At 39.6% G+C, this 20,440-nt stretch overlaps 1 protein-coding gene and 1 long non-coding RNA gene across 2 annotated transcripts in view; both read left to right on the forward strand.

The window, feature by feature from the left end:
• Positions 1–20,440, forward strand: part of SPECC1 (sperm antigen with calponin homology and coiled-coil domains 1) — a 168,956-nt gene that overhangs the window by 79,969 nt on the left and 68,547 nt on the right. Inside the window, exons 4-6 of the mRNA XM_037068800.1 lie at positions 29–207; positions 14,770–14,915; positions 16,878–16,978. Coding sequence (XP_036924695.1) covers positions 29–207; positions 14,770–14,915; positions 16,878–16,978 — 426 coding nt within the window. The remainder of the gene's footprint in view (positions 1–28; positions 208–14,769; positions 14,916–16,877; positions 16,979–20,440) is intronic.
• Positions 2,973–4,894, forward strand: LOC119002730 (uncharacterized). The gene is made up of 2 exons (XR_005069796.1): positions 2,973–4,420; positions 4,556–4,894. It is a non-coding gene; the product is annotated as an uncharacterized LOC119002730 (long non-coding RNA).

A 20,440-nucleotide genomic window follows, 5' to 3' on the forward strand; every position in this document is an offset into this window, starting at 1 on the left:
ATGCTGACATGGACTATGGCATTTTCAGGAGGAAACTGAGGAGTGGAGGCGGTTCCAGGCAGACCTGCAGACTGCAGTGGTGGTAGCCAATGACATCAAGTGTGAGGCCCAACAGGAGCTGCGCACTGTGAAGAGGAGGCTTTTGGAGGAAGAGGAGAAGAATGCTAAGCTGCAGAAGGAGCTGGGGGACATGCAGGGCCACAGCAGGTTGGTCACAAGGGGAGCCACGCCTTTGTGCCTTTGCGAGTCTAAGGGCTCCCCAGAGTGCTTGGCTTCTCACTTAACCACCATGCATGGCCTCCTGTGATGCTTTTATGTGTCTCTGTGCTGAAGTTTTCTCTTTTCTCAGCTCACTCCACCACTATTGCCACTGAACAGTAGAAATGTTCCATCCAGAGCTGATCACTGCCATGTGCTGGCCTAACTAAGGTGATAGGAAAACTCTTCATTTACATATGTACCAACACTCTAGCCAAGTGTCTCCTGGGTTGAAAGAATGAAAGTCTTGTCTATGGTGCTCCTTAAACCTCAGTGCCTGTGAGCGCAGAGAAGCACATCAGCAGGCAGCAGCAGTACCTCTGATGCCATGAGGGAGTCAACACCAGATAAAGGGCTTGCTCCTCCTGGCCCAGGGACATGCTTCTTCATTGGCAGTATCTGTAGGCTGCCCCAGGAAGCCCTGGAAATGACCCACTTTGTTGAAAGGATAAGCATGGAAAACACATACCTGGCTAATATGTGGCTTTGCTTTCTGTTCTTTTATTTTTTATTTTATTTATTTTTTAAAGAGAGGAGAAGGGAGGGAGGAAAGGAGGGAGAGAAACATTGATGTGAGAGAGAAACATCGATTGGTTGTCTCCTATACATAACCTGACCAGGGACCAAACCCACAACCCAGGCACATGCCCTGACCGGGAATCGAGCCGGCCACCTTTTGCTTTGTGGGATGGTGACCTACCCACTGAGCCACCCTAGTTCTTAAAGGAAGGAAATCACACAGTCTGTGGCCCCAGAAAGCTCCTTTAACAGTGAAATTTCAGAGAGAGGTATTCCTGAAGGGATCTTAAAGTTAATTATTATTTAAAATGTAAATGATTTACAAACAAGATTATAAATAATTATTTTAAGCTTTAACTAATACACTGTTATATTTCCCCAATCAGGAATAAATGTCCTTACCTTTGAGATTCTTGGAGATTAGGAAATTATTTTGAATTTTCAGATGTCTCTCAAATGTAGCATTTGTAAACCAAATTTAATAGGTCTGAATGCTGATTATACAGTTTGCCCTTTTTACATGTTTTCCAGGACCAGGAAGGTTGTTCATTGGCTAAATTCTGGGCCTTTAGGTCTGGTATATTATGAATTCCATGACAATGGAAAGAATAGATTTTTTAGAATTCTGTTGATTCTCTTGCCAAATTTGCTTCATTCAATTCTCATTCTTTTGTTCATGACTTTTCTATAAAGGAGCCTCTCATGGAAGGTTAAGGTAAGATGTGTAGCTGCCTCCACAGCTCGCTCTTGAAAATCAAAACTGTTAGGTCGCAATCACACCTACACCCTCTGGCCACTGCAGCGTGTGAATTCTAAGTTAAGGGTGAAGGAGAACAGATAATGTTTCCCTGTTGAAATGTTCCTGAGGTCATTCAGGTATTCTTTTGTGTTTTCTTTATTTGTCCATTTATCTTTCTTTTATATTGTTTTTGGTAGAGGAACCAAATCATGACTTGTGTTCCTTCGTTATACATTCTTTTAAAGATAGACGATAAGTCTTGAGTTTGTGTTAATGTGCGAGATACTGCATTTCTAACATAGGTTCTACAATACAGGCCTGGTTATATCACGTGAATCTGATATCATAGGAAATCTCTGTGTGCACCTTGACAATTTAGGGCTCCATAGGCTATATATCCTACATCTTCAAACTAGGGTTACTTTTTTAACATGATGTGTTTCTCTTTTGATTTTCCAGTGATTTGAAAACCTACCTCCCACTAGCAGTTTAATCCCTTATCACAAAACTATCCATATCTTAGAATTGCCACCAATCCAGAACATAGCATATTACCAAAACCCTGTAGGCTTCAGTGTGTTCCTCGCCTATCATTGTATTGGGCAGGACTTCAGAAAATGCTAGAGGTGGTTTCCTGTCTGATTCTATGCTTTTCTGACACACTGCCCTGTCTAAAGAGTTAACTATTTGCAAGTTATTACCCAGTGATGGCTCAGCCACTTCCTGAACCCACCGCATGATCAAGACCTGAAACCAACTCATGCCCTCAAAGGTCCTGAAGTGACATAATGTTTCCATCTTGACTGAATGGGTTCTTGACTGAAACTCTGTTTGACTTTGACAGTCATTTGATGAGAACTCAGAAGTCACTCTTGGTTTAGACACAACCAAAGAACTTGCAGGAATTCTCTGACGAGCTCTTCCAAGTAGTGATATAACTAAGAGAAGAAGGTAAGAGCCTCTGCAAAGTACCTTGATTGTAACATGGGATTAATGGATTTAAATTCTCATTTTGCAAATATGACCACTCAAAGGAATCTAGTTAGGCTAGTAGGAGGGCAAATGCAGTTTGCACTTATTACCAAGAACTCAATAGCTAAGACACAGTGAACTATTATATAATGTAGTGTTTTAGCTAGTTTGAAAATTTAGCTCATTAGTGATCATCAGTCCTGTTACATTTCCAAAGTTTTTTTTTAATTTGAGAGTCAGAATTACTAATGTTAGTATATATGGGGAATGAGGCTCTGATCTTGTCTTTGTTACCAATTGGCAAGGTGTTTTTCCCAGGCCAAGCTCCTTCCTCTCTGGAATGAGGAGGTAAGCTAGTGTCATTGTTTACGGCCCCGGTAAGCTCAGTTGTTTTCCAAGACCTGTTGGTCAGCTGATCTCTCCCTGACTGGAGGGTCAGGAGCTGCAGTGCCAACTGCACCTTCTTTTTAGTGCAGTCCTTGCACGCTCCTTGATGCAGTGGCACTTCCCTTTCAGCTGGGCTGTGGACCTCATCTTTCTCTTCCAGAAATCTGAACAGACTAATGCAGTTTTTATGGACCTGAAAAGTGATTATGTTTTAAAGCTGGACATGTAGAGATTAATGAATGAAAGGATAATGAAGAACTTCTCAACTCTAGCTGCTTCTCATTTTGAACTGTTAAGAGAAAGACACTGAAATGAAAACCTTTGTTGAAATTAAAACATCAAATCTTTTTCATGAAATCTTGAGTTTGGGGCCTGACAGATACAGAGAACATGCATACAGCTCGACTTAACAACTTGATGGGCCACATTTAGTCACTCTGCAGAGAGACATTGTTGAAGAGCAGTCATGCATGACAAGGACCTTTCAACCAGTGGCAGGGAAGGACCTATGTGTTTTCTCAGTAAAGCCCACTAGTGTTAGGGTGACTTACTCAATTCTCTCTGTGTTTATCACCAATAAGCATCCATGGAAAATATATCAAGAGAGAGATCATTAAAATTACTAAACAGTCTGTGCCTGATTAACTATCATTTCTAATAGAATGTCTAAGATTCAAAGTGTGTGGCGCTTGTACCCCTGGTTCTCGTGTTGTCACCTCTGAAGCAAGCAGCATGGCTCCTCATCACTGCCAGACTCTCTGGAATTGGCTTTTACGTCTGTGTGCACAACTGTGTTTGGTGCTAATGCCGGCCATGTGCCCTGCTGCCCTGTGTTGTCCTTATAGCTGTAACACGTCATGGCTGTTTCATGGTTCTGGGGTTGTCACTGGAAGGCAGAATGTGGAAGTTGGAGGTACAGATTCTTGTCTCTAAGTCGTCTTTTCCAGCTCTCCTGCTGCAGGTGCTTTAATATAGCATCCCTGGCTCTGGTAGAAGGGGACCAGTTCTCATGCAGATCCCTAAGCAATTTCTGAGCAGTACTTTGGGTTTTCAGGGGCCTATGGCGTTCTATTTGGTCAGTGTAGAAAGTGGTCCTCAGGTATCCCAACAAGCTTAAGTCTCTCACTTTTGTACTACGTAATTTTTCATAGCTTAAATTTGTACCAAAGGCACTAGAGACATAGCCTATAATTCTAAACAGCTATGTGTGCATCCCTGCTCCCCAACTACCATCTTCACAGATTTGCTTTGGAGTACCTGGATGTGAGTTTCCCTTAGGTCTTTAGGATTTTTATCCTATAATAATAAAAGAATTTTTTTTCTTTTTCTCTTTTTCAGCCTTCACTGTAGGACAGCAGAGGGAAGCACAAGCCACTTGTAAATTATAGAAAGCCTAATTTTTATTTATCTTGGACATCTCTACCAACACAACTGTCTGTTGGTGAAAATATAGTGGAGACTCATAATGGCATTTTGAGGTCTAATATTTCCCTGTCTGAAGATATTTTGGCTTCCAAGAAAATTGGAACAGTAGGAATCAAACATGTTAGTCCCATTCTACATATTAGCTTTTTTCTGTGGGACAGTATCAGCTTTTAATACTTACATTCATAGAATAAGATCATGTTGCATTACATGACTCCTTTACCAGTTTTTCCCCTCCCATTTCTATTTTCACAGCTCCATGGTCTCTGTCAGCTAGCAGAACATTTGATGGAAGAAAGACAGCCCAGCCCTTGTGTGACGGGAAACTACAGTCATTTCTATATGAAAGGGGAAATAATGTAGAGGAGATAATTAGCTCTTTATGAAGAGCTGTCTCCTTATAACATCCACTGTTGCACACAGAATCTTTGCAATCAAGTCTCTTTACCTTTTTCCTACATTTTTTGGAATCAACTCATTGCACAAAGATGATTCTTCCCTTTTATTTTTTCTCAGAAGATTCAGCAGTCTTTTATTTGGAGCATAAAATGAAATTTGGGGGAAAAAACAAAATATAAATGTGTCGTGAAAAAATTAATGCACAGCTTGCATCTTTCGAGAGTGTGGCATGGCAAATTCAGGGAGCTGATGAGTCAAGCCATGCTTGTGTCTTACTTTTCGGAGTTTATTTTTATGATTCCTTCTAAATATGGTGTTTGATAATCTTGGAATTAACACTATTTAAGGCAAAAGAGGAAACCATCTGTGTGACATCTCATTCTGAAGAAGTTAGAAAGTTCTGTTTTATTTACACTAAAGCTTCAGTGAGCCTGTTCAAATAGGGGTCTGATTTCATTACCTCATCTGAAATAAGCCACCTACCTTCTTTCGGTTTGATTTCCAAAACTCTGCTGGGATCAACATATATAGATGTTTCATTGGTAATAAAGGATGTAGTTAAACCAGATAGCCTAATGCGGTGACAATTCTATTGGAATCTCACAGAAAACAACTATGACCAAAGTCTCATGAATAAAACTTAACCCTGGAAACTTAAAGACTTTTTAAATTCAGAAGCATAAAGTTCAAAGTGTGATTTTAAACTTTTGGAAGTACATAGGTTTGTGAAGATCTTTATCCAGGTCAGCAAATCCTGTGGTTCTCACGTGAGGAACTAGTGTATTGTCCACAGTGTTGGAGCCTTAGCAGCTGTGTCATCCAAGGGATAAGACAAGAGTTACTGTTTGGTCCAAGGAAGCTTAGGAACAGGATGGCTCTCCCACCCAGGAGGAGCGCTGTGGGTGTCACATTGGAGGCCTGCTGGGATAGAAATTTATATTTTGGGACATCTTTATCTCAAATGTTTTCAAATATAAACAATAAGAAAAGTCCAACCTCAACTTAAAATTCCCAGCTGTATTTGCACCCCATATTTTGATTTGCCTTTATTCTGGGGACTATTGGATATTTTTATATATAAGGATTTATGAAATGCTAAATAAATATTGTTATTTAGAACAGACTGTTGCCTGATTTTTTTAAATCACTGGCCATATTTCTTCAGGGCCTTTATGCCATTTTGTTCTCGATTTTCCAGTGCATATATAGCTTCAGAACTTTAAAGCCACATCAGATAACCAGAATTTGAGATAGCAAGCTGGACTTTCAATACAAGTTGTAGGCAGGAGGTTGACTTTAAATATGAATGTCATTCTTACATGATTTTATTAGGATAAGAGAGCAAGAAGCAAAAATTAATTTAATTTTGCATAAATTAATTTTTAGAGCAAAACTATTGGAAACTATCATATGAACTTTAAAGTCTAGATTTGTCATTTGGTGAATTAATGTATTGGATTTCTTCTTACTTATGAAGCAATATTTGTTAACAAATATACTGGTAAGCAATACCGGTAACAAAATGGAGGTGTATAAAGAAAAATATTAATGTTTCTTGCCCCCTAGGATGACCCTGTAAGGTAACCAGTGTTCACAGTAAATATATTTCTTTACCTCTCTTCTTACTCATATAAGTACATATTATACATATAAATGGTTATATTTTTTACAAAAATAGGATTATGGTCTGTACATTATTCTGCATGTTCAGGTTTCACTTGACAAGTGTATCATGGGCATCCTTCCAACTGGATATATAGGAATTTCACTCATTTAATAGCTTCATGGTGTCCCAGTGGACAGACATACCCTAGAGTATTCAAATATTGTCACACTAGTGAATATCAAGGCTATATTTTCTAGTGTTTTTCTTTCTAAATAATTCCATAATAATTATTTATATAACCTTATATTTATGTTTCTATTTTTGATAGACTGAGTTCCTAAAAGTGTAATGCTGCGTTAGAGAATATGCACACTTTTCATTTTAACAGACAGTAGTGCCAGATTTCTTACCTGAAACTGGTGAGATTTTACTCTTGATGAGAGTGGCTGATTATACACAGTTTATACACAGCCTTAGCAGCTGCAGGGAGTATTAATCTTAATTTTTGCCAGTAAGGGTATGCAAAAAATGCTGTCTCATTGGTACTTCAATTTGCATTTCTCTGAGCATATTATTATATCTTAACCATTTGTATTTTCTCTGTGGAGAATTGCTAGTTTAACTCAAAAGCTGATTGTTTTTCTCTTATCAGTTCGTAAATCAGTATTTTGTTAGGGATGTGTATCTATCCCAATGTATTTTGGGTCTTTTCTCTTTTGGCTTCATCATCTTTGTCCTGGAAAATGTTATATTGTTGTGCAGTATAATCTGTCAGTATTTTTTTACTGCTTCTGGGTGTGTTTTGTTTCTGTTTACAAATTTCTCCTACCCTAATCTTGTAGAAAAAGGCTATTTATTACATTTTCTTCATTTATTTTATACACACACATGCATACATATATTTAGTTCTTCCTTTTTTTCCTCGTCTGATGTGAGGTGTAGGTCTTTTTCTTCCATATGAGAGCCAGTCATGCCATCACCATTTATTACCAAAATCATCCTTTGCCCACTGGCTTGAAATCTCACCTTACTTTGTTCATGTCATCTGTGTTCAGAGAGACTTTTCCATATGCCCTCATTTCCTTTTTCTCTTGAGCTGGTTCTACTTTAAAATATTTTAATGGAATTATTAGATTGCTGATACCATTTTTAAATTCATTCTTTCATTTTAAATTGTCATCTTTTATATATTTTATTTTCTTGAATTTTATTGTAATCTCAAGGCAGATGCTGTCAAGTGTCTAATTTATTTTCCTGTCATAAATTTACAAATACCTGTTCTATCTTGAGTTGGTTTATTCTCTTCATTAATATTATGAAATATATTCATAGGTAAGAGCATGGTTATGCCCATCATTTTTTCTTGCTTAAATGGGTAAAAGTGTAGTAGGGCCTGGCATTTGCTCAAGAGCAGTGTCTGTAGATTATGCTTAGATCTATACTCACTTTGCTGACTACTTTAAAATATCTTCTTACACCTTAAACTAGAAGGAAGACTCTCAAGGCACATTTATGTTATATGGCAGAGACATGGAAGTCCAGAGTGTAGAGGAATCCAGGCTTACCAAAGGAAATTAACTTGTGTCCAGTTCTTCTGTTTGGTGAGAATGGAATGTGGGAGCCAGCTTTCTAGGTCTAGTTTTGTTTGGCTTGTTTGTTTTAGGGCATGTACTAAGGCTTTCTAATCTGCCCCAGTTTGTTATAGCCCTTTGTGCCTGGGATAAACCATCCATAGCCCCTTGGACAGTCATATCTTATGTTGCTGGTCCCCTGCAGGATGAATGCTTTGTGTGTTGTCTGAGTATCCTGTGCTGCTCCCAGCCCTGCCCACTAGTATCAGGGCATGAGCAGGGTTCCCATATCTTTGTTTTCTGTGAAAGGGAATTGGGGATAAATCCTCAGTATTTTCTTTCCATATTTTCCCCGTTACTCTTTTGTAGCAGAAATTCTTCAAAGCCTAAGGCAAGTAGGTGCTATATCTTCCTGTAGTTTCCAATACTGAAGAAAGGTTTTTAAGATGTACGAGATCTGTTCAGAAAGTATCCAGTTGTATACTATGAAAAATAGAGACATTTGTTGAAGATATAAGATACAGGAAACATTGTACATGATGGCAATGATGCCTCAGTCCCCTTCAAAGTGGGCACCTTGGGACCTCACACAATTCTCTCAGACACCATCACCTGCCCTATCATATTTTCCTGAATCTCACTGATTATCTGAAATCTCTTCCCTTTCAAAGGCGATTTCAGTTTTGGGAAAAGGCAGAAGTTTCAGGATGCCAAAGCTACAGGGGGGCTGAGTCACTTGGTTGATTTGATGTTTTGCTAAAAAATTCTGCACAAGATTTGATGCATGAGTGGGCGTGTTGTCATGATGAAGCAGCTGAACACCAGTTGCCCATAACTGTGGCCTTCTGAATCATCAAATAGTTTCCACGCTGGAATGTTCAAGCCTAATACAAAATTTCGTACAGATTTGTTTGCTCTACTTACTCAGTCATTTTGAATGCTATGGCCACACAGTGCACATACTCACTCAATAGCGTCTTACCACCCCACTGACTAGTACAGTGAAGTTGTCGTTGTTTAGGCATGCACATTCCAGTCTACTCTCCTTGGCTCCCAGGTTCCATTGATGTCATGCAAACTGTTCTTGTTATATTAATAATGTTGGGACTTTTGGGGGGCAGATCTCATATTTCTTTAGTTCTTATTATTGGGGTTGGAAATTAGGATACTTGTGTTCAGATTACCACCTTACTCTGTTGGTTTTTATTGTCATGCTTTTTATATGCTTATGTGGAAATTCAAACGTGAAACTCAAGAAACCGAGCCCTCGGAGACAGAATACTTACTAATTTGTCTCACTCTGGAGCTACAAACTTCTTTCAGATTTGTTTCGTAGATAACAATAAGAAATATTTTGAGAAAATTACATTTCATGTAAGGGCCTAGAATAGCAAAGGCACAAAGGAACACAAAAGGCAGGACACAAAAGGAACAGAACACCAGGTAGGGAGGCATAGATTTGGAGAGCTGGGTGGGTGCAGGCGAGTCCTGGGAAGTAGGTCTCTGCAGCACTGGGACAGGCTTGGCACCGGGTTCACGCATTTTGGAAAGACTTGGTGTAAACATGAGTGATATGACTCGTCTTCCAAGCATTAATCTGCCAACTGAGAAGGTAACAGGAGTGTAATATGATGTTTTCCAAACATAGTTAGCCTTTGAATACTTTAAAAAAGAAATCACATGCTCTTGGATCAAAACAGACAACACAAAGGGGTGTCCTTTATGATGAAGTAAGTACTGTAGTAAACTGACATTATAGACTATTCTGGAACCACACTAGGAAGCAGTGCCTTGGAGAGATCAGGTAACTTTTTAAGAATAAAAGATACAGACATATGTTCATATGTATATGTTAAAATTATAATGAAAGAATGTAAGGTAGACCAGCAGTCAGTGAGTATCTGACACGATCCATGGAAACCACCTCTCTTGAACCACATGACCTTGCCTAAATGGCCTGTAATTCTCAGGTCTGGGTTACACTTCCTAAGAGCATATTACTGCATAGAAATAAGAACAATAAAGTAATATGGGTACTGTTTTTCTTAAATATATGTTATATGAAATTAACTAAGAAATACCAGCAGATTTTTTAATAACCCTTATAGGAAGGGTTACTAAAGGCCTCTCACAGGACACCTATGCAGCATTGGAAATTTGAGGAAGGTGTGGTCAAAGAGAGCTATATTTGCATTCCAGTTCTACTATATACAAGCCATTTGACCTTTATCAAATTTTCCTTCTAAAATGATGGAGTTTTCTGAAAAATTCCCTTAGATAGTTTTTTTAAGACACACGGTACTTACTGTGGAGTCATGTCATACACATAATTAGTTGTGGAAATTGTCATCATCATAGTTTTACATGCTGGTAGCAGGTGGAAACATGCCTCATTTTTGTTGTTTTAAACATGGCCCTTGAACAAGGGCAGCTGCTGTCTCTGAGATGCACCTGAAGAAAGTAGCTAACTACTATAGGAAAAGGGAATGAGTTAGGCTTGTTGAAAGATTGCATGTTGGTGCCAGTTGTGTTTACAAAACACAAAAGCTGCATTTTGGGGTGATTTGGATTAACCTTGGACCTAACAGCCTCTGTCTTAGAGGTGAATAGCCAGCTTTGAACACATGTCTACCCAACACTGGTACCTTGCCGGGTTTTTAAAATATATTTGCTGTCATATACCTGTCTGTGTGCTTAAACATTTCTTTTTATTTTTTTAAGATTTTATTTATTGCCCTGGCTGGTGTAGCTCAGTGGATTGAACATGGGCCTGCAAATCACACAATCGTGGTTCGATTCCCAGTAAGGGCACATGCCTGGGTTGCAGGCCAGTTCCCAGCAGGGGATTCATGAGAGGCAACCATATATTGATATTTCCTTCTCTCCTTCCCTTCCTTTCTAAAGAAAAATAAATAAAATAAAATAAAAAGATTTTATTTATTTATTTTTAGAGAGAGGGGAAGGGAAGGAGAAAGAAGGGAATAGAAATATTAATGTGTGTCTGCCTCTTGAACCCCCCCACTGGGGACCCAGACTGCCACCCAGGCATGTGCCCTGACTGGGAATCGAACCAGCAGCCCTTTGGTTTGCAGGCCAGCACTCAGTCCACTGAGGTACACCCGCCAGGGCTAAACATTTCTTAATATTCTTTCTAGAATACAGAGTTCTTCCTTGAACCAGAAGAAATGTAATATGGTTAACCGTTGAATAACACTGGTGTTAGGGGCACAGGATCTACGTATTACTTTTAAACTCCCCCAAAACTTAACTACTAATAGCCTACCGTTGACTAGAAGCTTTACCAATAGCATAGTCAATTAATACATATTTTGTATGTTAACGTGTTGTATATTGTATTCTTATAGTAAAGTAAGCTAGAGAAATATGTTTTTTCTCTATATGTACTATATGTATTCAAACCCCTGGTCAGGGTCAAGTATACTTCATTTATTGCTGGGGTTGTTACTGGTTGATCCCAAATAATTCTAAGATAGGCTGGAGTGAAGATTTTCAAGCCTGTTTATGATGAAAGTACTAATAAAAACCAATAGTGCTCTTAATAACAGTTTTGACCCTTCAGGCTTTGTTTTGTGAATCAGTGCACGCACACATGTTTGTGCACACATACAAAACTATTATATAACATAGTGGGTATTGAGACCAGTAGCTTCTCTAATCTACTTAATGTGCAAGTTTTCTCATGCTGACTCTTTGTTCTAGCCAACCAGAATGACCAACTGGAGGCAGGAGGACTGGGAACTGGTTCGTATAATCTTGCAGTTTTCTAATGGAGTCTAAACAAGTCTTCCGACATCATTTAATATTTTGATTTACAAAGAAAGAAACTTGGATAACCGAGGGGACTTCCTCAGCAGATATGAGATTTCCATTTCATTCTTAATCAATTATCAGGGAATGAGATGAAAATGAATTTTTAGAAATGATTTTCCTTTGAGGAAGGGGTGCCCTAAGTTTCTCCAAGGCCCTTTGGTAGCAAGTTATTGACTTTTTAAAAGATTTTATTTATTTTTAGACAGAGAGAGGGAGGGAGAAAGAGAGGCAGAAAAACATCAATGAGTGGTTGCTTCTCACATGCCCCCTACCAGGGACCTGGCTTGCAACCCAGGCATGTGGCCCAAGTGGGAATCGAACCAGTGACCCTTTGGTTTACAGGCTGCCACTCAATCTACTGAGCCACACCAGCCAGGGCATAAGTTCCTTATTTTTTTTTTAAATGTTACTCAATTGCAGTTTACATTCAACATTAATTTGTATTAGTTTCAGGTATATAGCACAGTGGTTAGACAATCACATACTTTACAGAGTTTCCCCCCCAAGATTTCTAGTCCCCACCTGACACCACACATAGTTATTATAGTATTATTGAGTATATTCCCTGTGCTGTACTTTATATCTCCATATTCTGTAACTACCAATCTGAATTTCTCAATTCCTTCACCTTTTTTACCCAGTCCCCCAACCCCCATCTCTTTTTGCAACCGTTAGTCTGTTTTCTGAATCTGTGGATCTGTTTCTGGTTTGTTTGTTTATATTGTTCTTCAGGTTTCACATATAAGTGAAATCTTACGGTATTTGTACATCTTTGACTTATTTCACTTAGCCTAATACCCTAACCCCATAGGTCCATCCATGCTGTCACAAATAATTCTAAGATTTTGGCAAGATTTTGTTTTATGGCCAAGTAAGATTCCATTGTATAGGTGTACCAGTTCTTTTAGCCACTTGTTTATTGATGGGCACTTGGGTCACCTCCATGTCTTCGCTATTGTAAATAATGCTGCTGTGAATGCAGGGCTGCAGATAGTCTTTCAAATCCACGTTTTAGGTTTCTTTGGATAAATTCCCAGAACTAGAATTACTTGATCACATGGCGGTTCCATTTCTAATATTTTGAGGAAACTCCGTACTGTTTTCCACAGTGGCTGCTCCAGTCTGCATTCCCACCAACAGTTAATGAGGGTTCCCTTTTCTCCACATTCCTCCAGCTCTCGTTTGTTGATTTTGACAGGTGTGAGATGTTCTCTCATTTAAAAAGAATCAAATGACCTAAATAGACACCTCTCCAAAGAGGACATACAGGTGGCCAATAGACGTATAAAAAGATTCTCAATGTCACTAATCATCAGAGAAATTCAAATTAAAACCACAATGAGCTACCAAGTTATTTAAATGTATTGGTAAGAGGATGGCCTACTTTGTGTCTGACCTTCCTGAGAATGGCTGTGACAGAAATAGATTATTTTTCTGCTCATACCTAACCTGATTTTACCTCTTTCTGTATATACACCACCTGATTTTGTACTATATAATGCAATGGGGACGTTACAGGGAAAAATATTACAAAAACCAAGCCCACTGAATACAGAAATTTTAAAGCTCACCCCCTATATGTTTTTGAAATGCCTACTGTTTTCTTCCAAAAATTGTCATCAGTTTACTGATTTTTTTTCACCCGGAAGAAGCTGTTGAGACAAGAATGTAGAGCAGTGTGATTTAAGTGTTTTAAATTCTGTTTCACTTAAATTTATTCTGTTCGCACTGACTATGGATCAACAGAAAAAAAGCTTTGAGAATTAAGGACAAGTATATTCAATCGCAGAAGCTTATGAGTAACTAGATTAATTTCAAAAAGATCAGTAAGTAAATATTTTAATCTCCCACTGACCTTATTAAAATATACTGCCAGAAACAGTCTTTTTGATCCATTTTCATAAATTAGTCATCTTGCAAAACAGCTGTGGCAATTTGATATAATAAAGAGAGCAGTGATTTAGAAATGAGAAGATTGGGAAATCATTTATAAAGAAATTTAACGACATGCTGGAGTCCCCTGGATGAGGAATGCCCAGGTATTTAATTGTTTTGTTTAAATGCATGAGAGGATCAAATCAGGTGATCTGTCTTTAAAAGATTCTTCTGTGCATCTGTGCTCAAATTTAGAAACCGACTTGAGAACACCCCAGGAAAGTTTGGGTGAGAGGAGAAGCTTCGCCTTACAGAGAATCGTAGTGTTACTTATTCCAGAATACTGTTACCATTCTCGGTTTGGAAGGGCAAACAGTATATGGCCTGGGATTCTGTTGTATAAATAGATCATAGTTTAGTTGGTTTAAGCAGACAGGCATTAAGTGGCTTGCAGCATTGTTGGGAGAGCTGAAGAAACAGTCTTGCTTGAGCTTCCAGGAACAACACCCAAAGTCACAGCACAGGATCAGGCTGCCAGGGAGCCACTGCCTCTGCGGTGAATGGAATGGCCTCAGGGTCAGGAACCTGGCCTCCCAGGTGGAGAGCTGCCCCCCAAAGTGTGGCAGGAGCATCTTGCCTCTGCCACCATCTGTCTCAGCATAGTGAATGCCCCATGCCTTGCCTCCCCTCCCCACCTCTGTCCTGCTCCAGGCTTTGCCCCATCTTTCTGGTTGATGGACTCTAAATCCCATCTAAACTTCTAGTTGCAGGGGAGTCCTGAGATGCCACCTTTCCCAATCCTGTCGGGGGCTGGAATACACACCGACATGCCAATTTACTATAGTTACCACAGATAGTAGGCTAAATATTTATGATGAATAACCTTTGTATATATTTTTTCCAGTTTGCAGAATAAATTCATATTCTTTTTACTGAGAGCTAATGTTACTCTACATATTAAAATACTATTTCTGGCCATTCCCAAGAAAACAGCTCATAAAAAATGAGAGCAACACCTACATTATTTCCTAAAGATGCGAAGCTGTTACAGAGAACAGGATTTTAAATTTGAGGTTCTCCTTCCAGCAGTCTGTTTTCTACTTGTTGGCTCTGTTTCCATCCATGTCTTTTCCCTATGGAGCATCTTCTTCCCCTGCTTTCAATCTGATTTGCTCTTTGCCCTGCAGACCTGTGCATGAAGAGTCTGAGCCTTCGGAAGTCGATGCTCCTGGCCGGTGGCACGGTGTCTGTGTCAACAGAACATCTCCAACACCTTTGGAGCCTGCGACCACCGTGAAGTCTCTTATCAAATCATTCGACCTGGGACGCCCAGGTATTTAATCGTTTTGTTTTATAAGCAAAGCTTAAATTCAGACCAGGGCCCCAAATATCACACCCATCTCTACTCCACACTGGCTCCAAATTACTGCAAGCCCAAGGCTTCTTCTAAACCGTTCCACGTGAAGCTGCCATGTACAAGAGACTTGGTGCGGCCCGGCTGAAGCTCCACTGAGGCAACAATGGGATTCTGGTTCACATGTAATGCAGCCTCCTCTTTCCACCTCGTCCTGCCTTGCCCCATTCCTTTTCTGCCTCTTTTCCCAGTAAATTCAGGTTGCTATGGGGGACCTTTGCTCTCAGGGCCCCCCTGACCACCATGGATGAGCATAAGTCTACCAAGACATGAACTGTTTGGGGAGGAAAGGTGGCCGATCTCTCAAAGGGGAAGGGCCAAGAGCCTTTTCCTCAGTGGGCTTTTATTAGGTTCATTTTGCACAGGAATACAGGTAAAGCTCATTAGTTATTGTTTGGCAGTAAGCATCAAACAATAGATAACATACAGAGAACTACTAGGGCTTATTCTGAGTCAGGGTCTGTTAGCTAATGGGCTACAAAACTTTGGGAAACAAACTCAGTTCCTGCTTGGACCCTTATTATTTAACTGAGAGCATTCTTGCAAAGCAGGTTTCACAGGATTTTATGTATTCTTTGTTAGGCCTGATCACCTGGGAACTCACTCTTTCCAGCATAGGGCTGTACCACCCTCTGTCATTGTTTCAGGCTTAAGTCAGGCAGGGGAAGTAAGGCAGCCAAGAGATTAAGAGACTTCTTGCAGACAGAATGAGGATTCAGGCTATGTCAAAGCCAAGGGGCAAGGGTCCATCATTCCCTTTTGCTATATAGCCCCCCACCAAGTCCTTCCCCATGATCATGCCTGTCTTAGGTTGTTCCCCTCTTGAGGAATTTTACCCATCATTGCCTAACTGATCAAGCACTGGGGGCCAGACAGGGTGAAGTAAAAGGAGCAGAGGCAGTGCCCCTGCCAGGGAGATAAGTTTTGTCTCCTCTGTTCCTTATGGTCCCAAGGTCTCTCACTCAGCCATAGCCGTGGCGGGGGGGGGGGTGGGGGGGGGGGGTTATAGCTTCTGAAACCAGGCAGGGTGGTTCCCAGTGGGTCACTGCCATTTTATTTGCCTCTACAGTCTGATGAAAATTAGCAGAATCAGCCATAGGTCTCATCACCTAGGAAATGAGGCACCAAGTCTTGCATTCATCTCTCTTGTTGCTACCCATAGCCTACCTCATCTTGCAACAGGCAGTTAGACTTTTTTGTGCCTGCTCCTGTCATGCCTAAGCACCTGTGCTGATCTGTCATTCCTGAACTTAGTACAGTCCCACCTTTTTCTGGAAATGTCTGGTTGACTGATAGTCACCTTTATTCACTGTTATCTATATATATGAGAAAATTGCATATTTATACTGTACACCCATAAATATAGTAAACAAAAAAACTGACAAATGTGGGTCTATCCAAAATAACAATATATTTCTTCACCTGACTATAACAAATATGCTTTCTGTTTTGGAAGACTAGTACTAGCTAATCTTAGGATATACCTGGTTATCTCTGGTAAAACAGTTTGCAGCCATGTTAGATGAAGAATCGGCTACAATTATCGAAAGACATGAAATCTCAATGACTACATTCAATCTATGAAGATGGGAAATGAATTAACAATAATGTTTTGTGCTAGAATTTTCTTGCTCCTTATTGTCATAGGAACCTTATCACACATCTTTTCTTTTTCTTTGTGTGTCCTATATATAAGGCCAGCCCCATTTACTTAATTCCTGTCCTCTCATTCCCCAATTCAACACTAATCCAGAGAAGAAAATGGTATGCATAATATTTTATTAGCAGCATGGGATACTTTTTTAGACACCAAAACTAAGAAATCAGGAAGTATTGCTATTTTGAAGTTACTGACATATAAACATTCCCATCCCTTGACAGGTGGAGCTGGACAGAGTATTCCTGTCCATAAGACCCCCAGAAGCCCCTTGAGTGGAATACCAGTGAGAACCGCCCCAGCAGCTGCTGTTTCTCCCATGCAGGTATTGGAAGAGCATTGCGCACATGGCCAGTGGGCAGTGCTACCCACATTATACAGTGTCCAGTACACAAACGAAAGAAAGGAAGTAAAAACCAATTGCTTCATTTTTTGAAGCCTGCTAAACATCATTTTTAATAAGCCTAAAATAATAATAGTTTAACTTTCATTAAAATTTGCACCTTTAATGCCTAATAAAGGCACAAGAGAGACCTTATAAACTTCATAAAATTTTGATAACTTTTTGTTTTCCATAATGTGACACTTTTGAAGTTTTTGGTTAAATGAAGGTTGTAATTTATATTAGAAAGGAACATTGAACTAACATTGACCTAGGTGTTTTTCTCAAAAGAATTTCCAAAATGCCCTCAGAGAGAGAGAGAGAGAGAGAGAGAATGTTTACAATTTATAAATTCTGAAGAGTTCACTGGATGCAGCCTGTCACCTGTGCCGTGTTCTGAAGGTTTTAGAACAAAGCTTCATGGCATTTTCTAAGACTAGGGCTTTGATGTTGTGAGTACCATTCAGCACACTGCTCCTCCTGAGCTAAGATTGATCTTGTTATTAACAGGTACCTTTTCCTTAGTAGCTATGTATATTGTTTGGGATCTTTTTAAGTTTTTTGTTTTTGTTTTTTTACTTTTTTGTCTTCGGAAGCATCTTCCATCACCTTACATATAAAACCAAATATAACATTTATTTTATAATAATCATCAAATTTATTTGATAAAACTGAAATAGGCCATGTTTCATTTTTAAATTGAGCTATAAATACAAGTTTTCTTTAAATATTTAACAACTGGCACTTGGGGGACAGAACCTAGCTTTGTACTGTTTGCCAATTTCTGTGATGTAAATATTACCATCATTGCCAGTTTCAGGCTATACCTATGACACCGGTGAACATGCCATTGAGAAGAGATGTGCATTACATAGTATTTCTACTGTACAAATAATAGTAAATATAAATACCTCAGTAGTACAATGTAATCAGATAATTAGGAAGCATTGAGTTTCGAGTATGTATTACTTTTGCTTTTAATAAGTTTAATTTCAATTGCAAAATTCCTGAAGGTTTCACAGTTGGCTGTTACGAGCAGGCACACAGCAGGTGCCGCACACCACTTGGCTGTGCTTATGCCTGAGAAAGAGGGCCCAGATGCCTCCATGCACAACATGCGTCCCCTGTGCCTCGAGCCCTTCCAGCACTTCAGAGGCCCTGCAGCTCACTGGCTTGTCTGTAATCCCTTAGAAGCAGTCATCATCCTGACCTCTGTCACTGTAACTGGGTTTTAGTGATCTCGGACTTCATGTTAGGTAGAATCGTACAGCAGTTTTTCTTTTGTGACTGGATTGTTTTGCTCAGTGTTATACCTGTTAGATTCATTCATGTGTTGCAGCAGTTTGTTATTTTTTGTTGCTATATAGTGTTCCATTATATTAATTCTACTAATGGTTGACTTTTGGATTATTACCAATTTTTTTACTTTTGTGGTGAATTTAAAGTATCTTTTCCCAAAATTTTCTTTTTGGGGAAAAATTGAAAATCTCCCTTTTTCCTTAGTCCCAGAAATAACTACTGTTTGTGGCTTTTGTATTCCCTTCTAGACATTTCTCTTTGGCATGAAAGTGTGTTTGTGTAGGGAGGGTAAGTTTTATAAGTTGGATGATTCAGACACTGGTTCATTTCACTTTGTCATTCGAATATAATCCTTTAGGGCAAGGGTTTTTATCTATTGTGCCTGTTATTATATCTCCTGTCTAGAACAGTGGCTAGCATATAGTTATATAGTAGTAGCTCAATAAGTACTTATTTAATGAATGAAAGACTATATCAGAGACTTTTTTCAATGTCAGTATTTGGAGAAATCATCCATTTTTTAAAGTACTTAATGTACAGTGATTTATTTAAACACTCCTCTATTGTTGGGCATTTAGCTTATTTTGGATTAAACTTACTTAAGATAACAATACAGTGAAATTCTTTTACAAATTTTTGCCTCTTAAGAGGCTATATTTCTGTATGAGTATATCATGATTAATTTTCAAATATCAGAAATCACTCTAGCTCGTAAAGCAGAAAGGAATTTAATACAGGGAGGGCTGGAAGAGATGGCTCTAGTCCACAATGTACTTCAGAAAAGGTTCCCAGAATATCTCAAAGGTGGCACTTCTATTTCTGCCAGAATCAGAAGTCTTTCTAAGTGCCTGCCTAGGGCTACCTCTTCTGTCAAGATCTAGGGTCAGCTTTATGACCACACCACCACCTGTACAGTCCCTACCAGCATGACACATAGTGTTTTCAAGGTCCATTCATGTCATAGCATGTGAGAGTTTCCTCCTTTTTTGAGACTGAAAATATTTTATTGTATGTAAATACCACAATTTCTTTTTTTTCAAACCACACTTTTATTGGAAACAATGTTATAAGATCTTACTAAGGTAAAACAAAAGCAAAAAGCCGAGTGATAGTGTGTCTGAAAAATTGGCCATTACTGATTACATCTGTACCAGTGGAAGGGGCTCCCTCTCCACCCCTTGAATTTAGTGTAGCTCCTTGACTTGGTTTGGTCAGCAGAATGTGGCAGAAATGATTTTGTGTAACTTATGGATGTGGGACTCAGAAAGCTTTGCAGCAGCCACTTCTACCCTCTTGGATACCAGCTATAATATAAAAAAGTCAAATACACTATCAGAGAGAAAAGCCACATGGACCGAGAGAGGGCCACCCAGCCCTGAGCCCTCCTAGCCACTCCAGTTGGAATCCTGGGAGTTGAGTCCTAGTTGAGCTGCCCTTGTCAAAACTCCATGTGGCCAAGAAGAACTGTCACTGCCAACCTGTTGGGGTACTCCGCCTGCAGAGCCTCCTGGCCACCATGGATGAGAATAAGTCTATCAAGACATGATCTGCTTGGGGAGGAATGGCTGACCAGTCTCTGGGAGGAGAAAGGTGTCAGATCTGTCTCTCAGTGGGCTTTTACTGAGTTTAGCTTGCAGAGGGACACATATCAAAGAAAGGAGGTATGGTTTACAGATAACATTTCTGGGATCGTGGGGTTTTTTTTGAGTTAGGGTCTGCTAGACAGTCTTGCTGCCAGTTGGCTGTAAAACCTTAGGAAACAAACTATTTTATGCTTGGACCCTTAACATTTAAATTGAGGACACTCTTAGCAAAGCAGGTTTCACAGGACTTTATGCGTTCTTTCTTAGGCCTGCCCGCCCCCCCGCCCCCGACCACCACCACCAGGAACTGCCAGTTCTAGCACAGGGCTGCACCCCTCTTCATCATTGTTTCAGGCCTGAATCAGGTTGGGGGAAGCAAGGCAGCCAAGAGGTTAGGAGACTTTTTATAGGTAGAATGAGGACTCCACCTATGACAAAGGCAAGGGGTGAGGGTCTTTTGTCCCTCCTCCACAATCCCCTCAGTCCTTCCCTTCTGGTCCCTTCTCAACTGTTCCTGTCTTAA

This window comes from Sturnira hondurensis, unplaced genomic scaffold, assembly GCF_014824575.4.
Source record: "Sturnira hondurensis isolate 20B ecotype Veracruz unplaced genomic scaffold, ASM1482457v3 Scaffold0018097, whole genome shotgun sequence".
In the NCBI taxonomy this organism is placed as follows: domain Eukaryota; kingdom Metazoa; phylum Chordata; class Mammalia; order Chiroptera; family Phyllostomidae; genus Sturnira; species Sturnira hondurensis.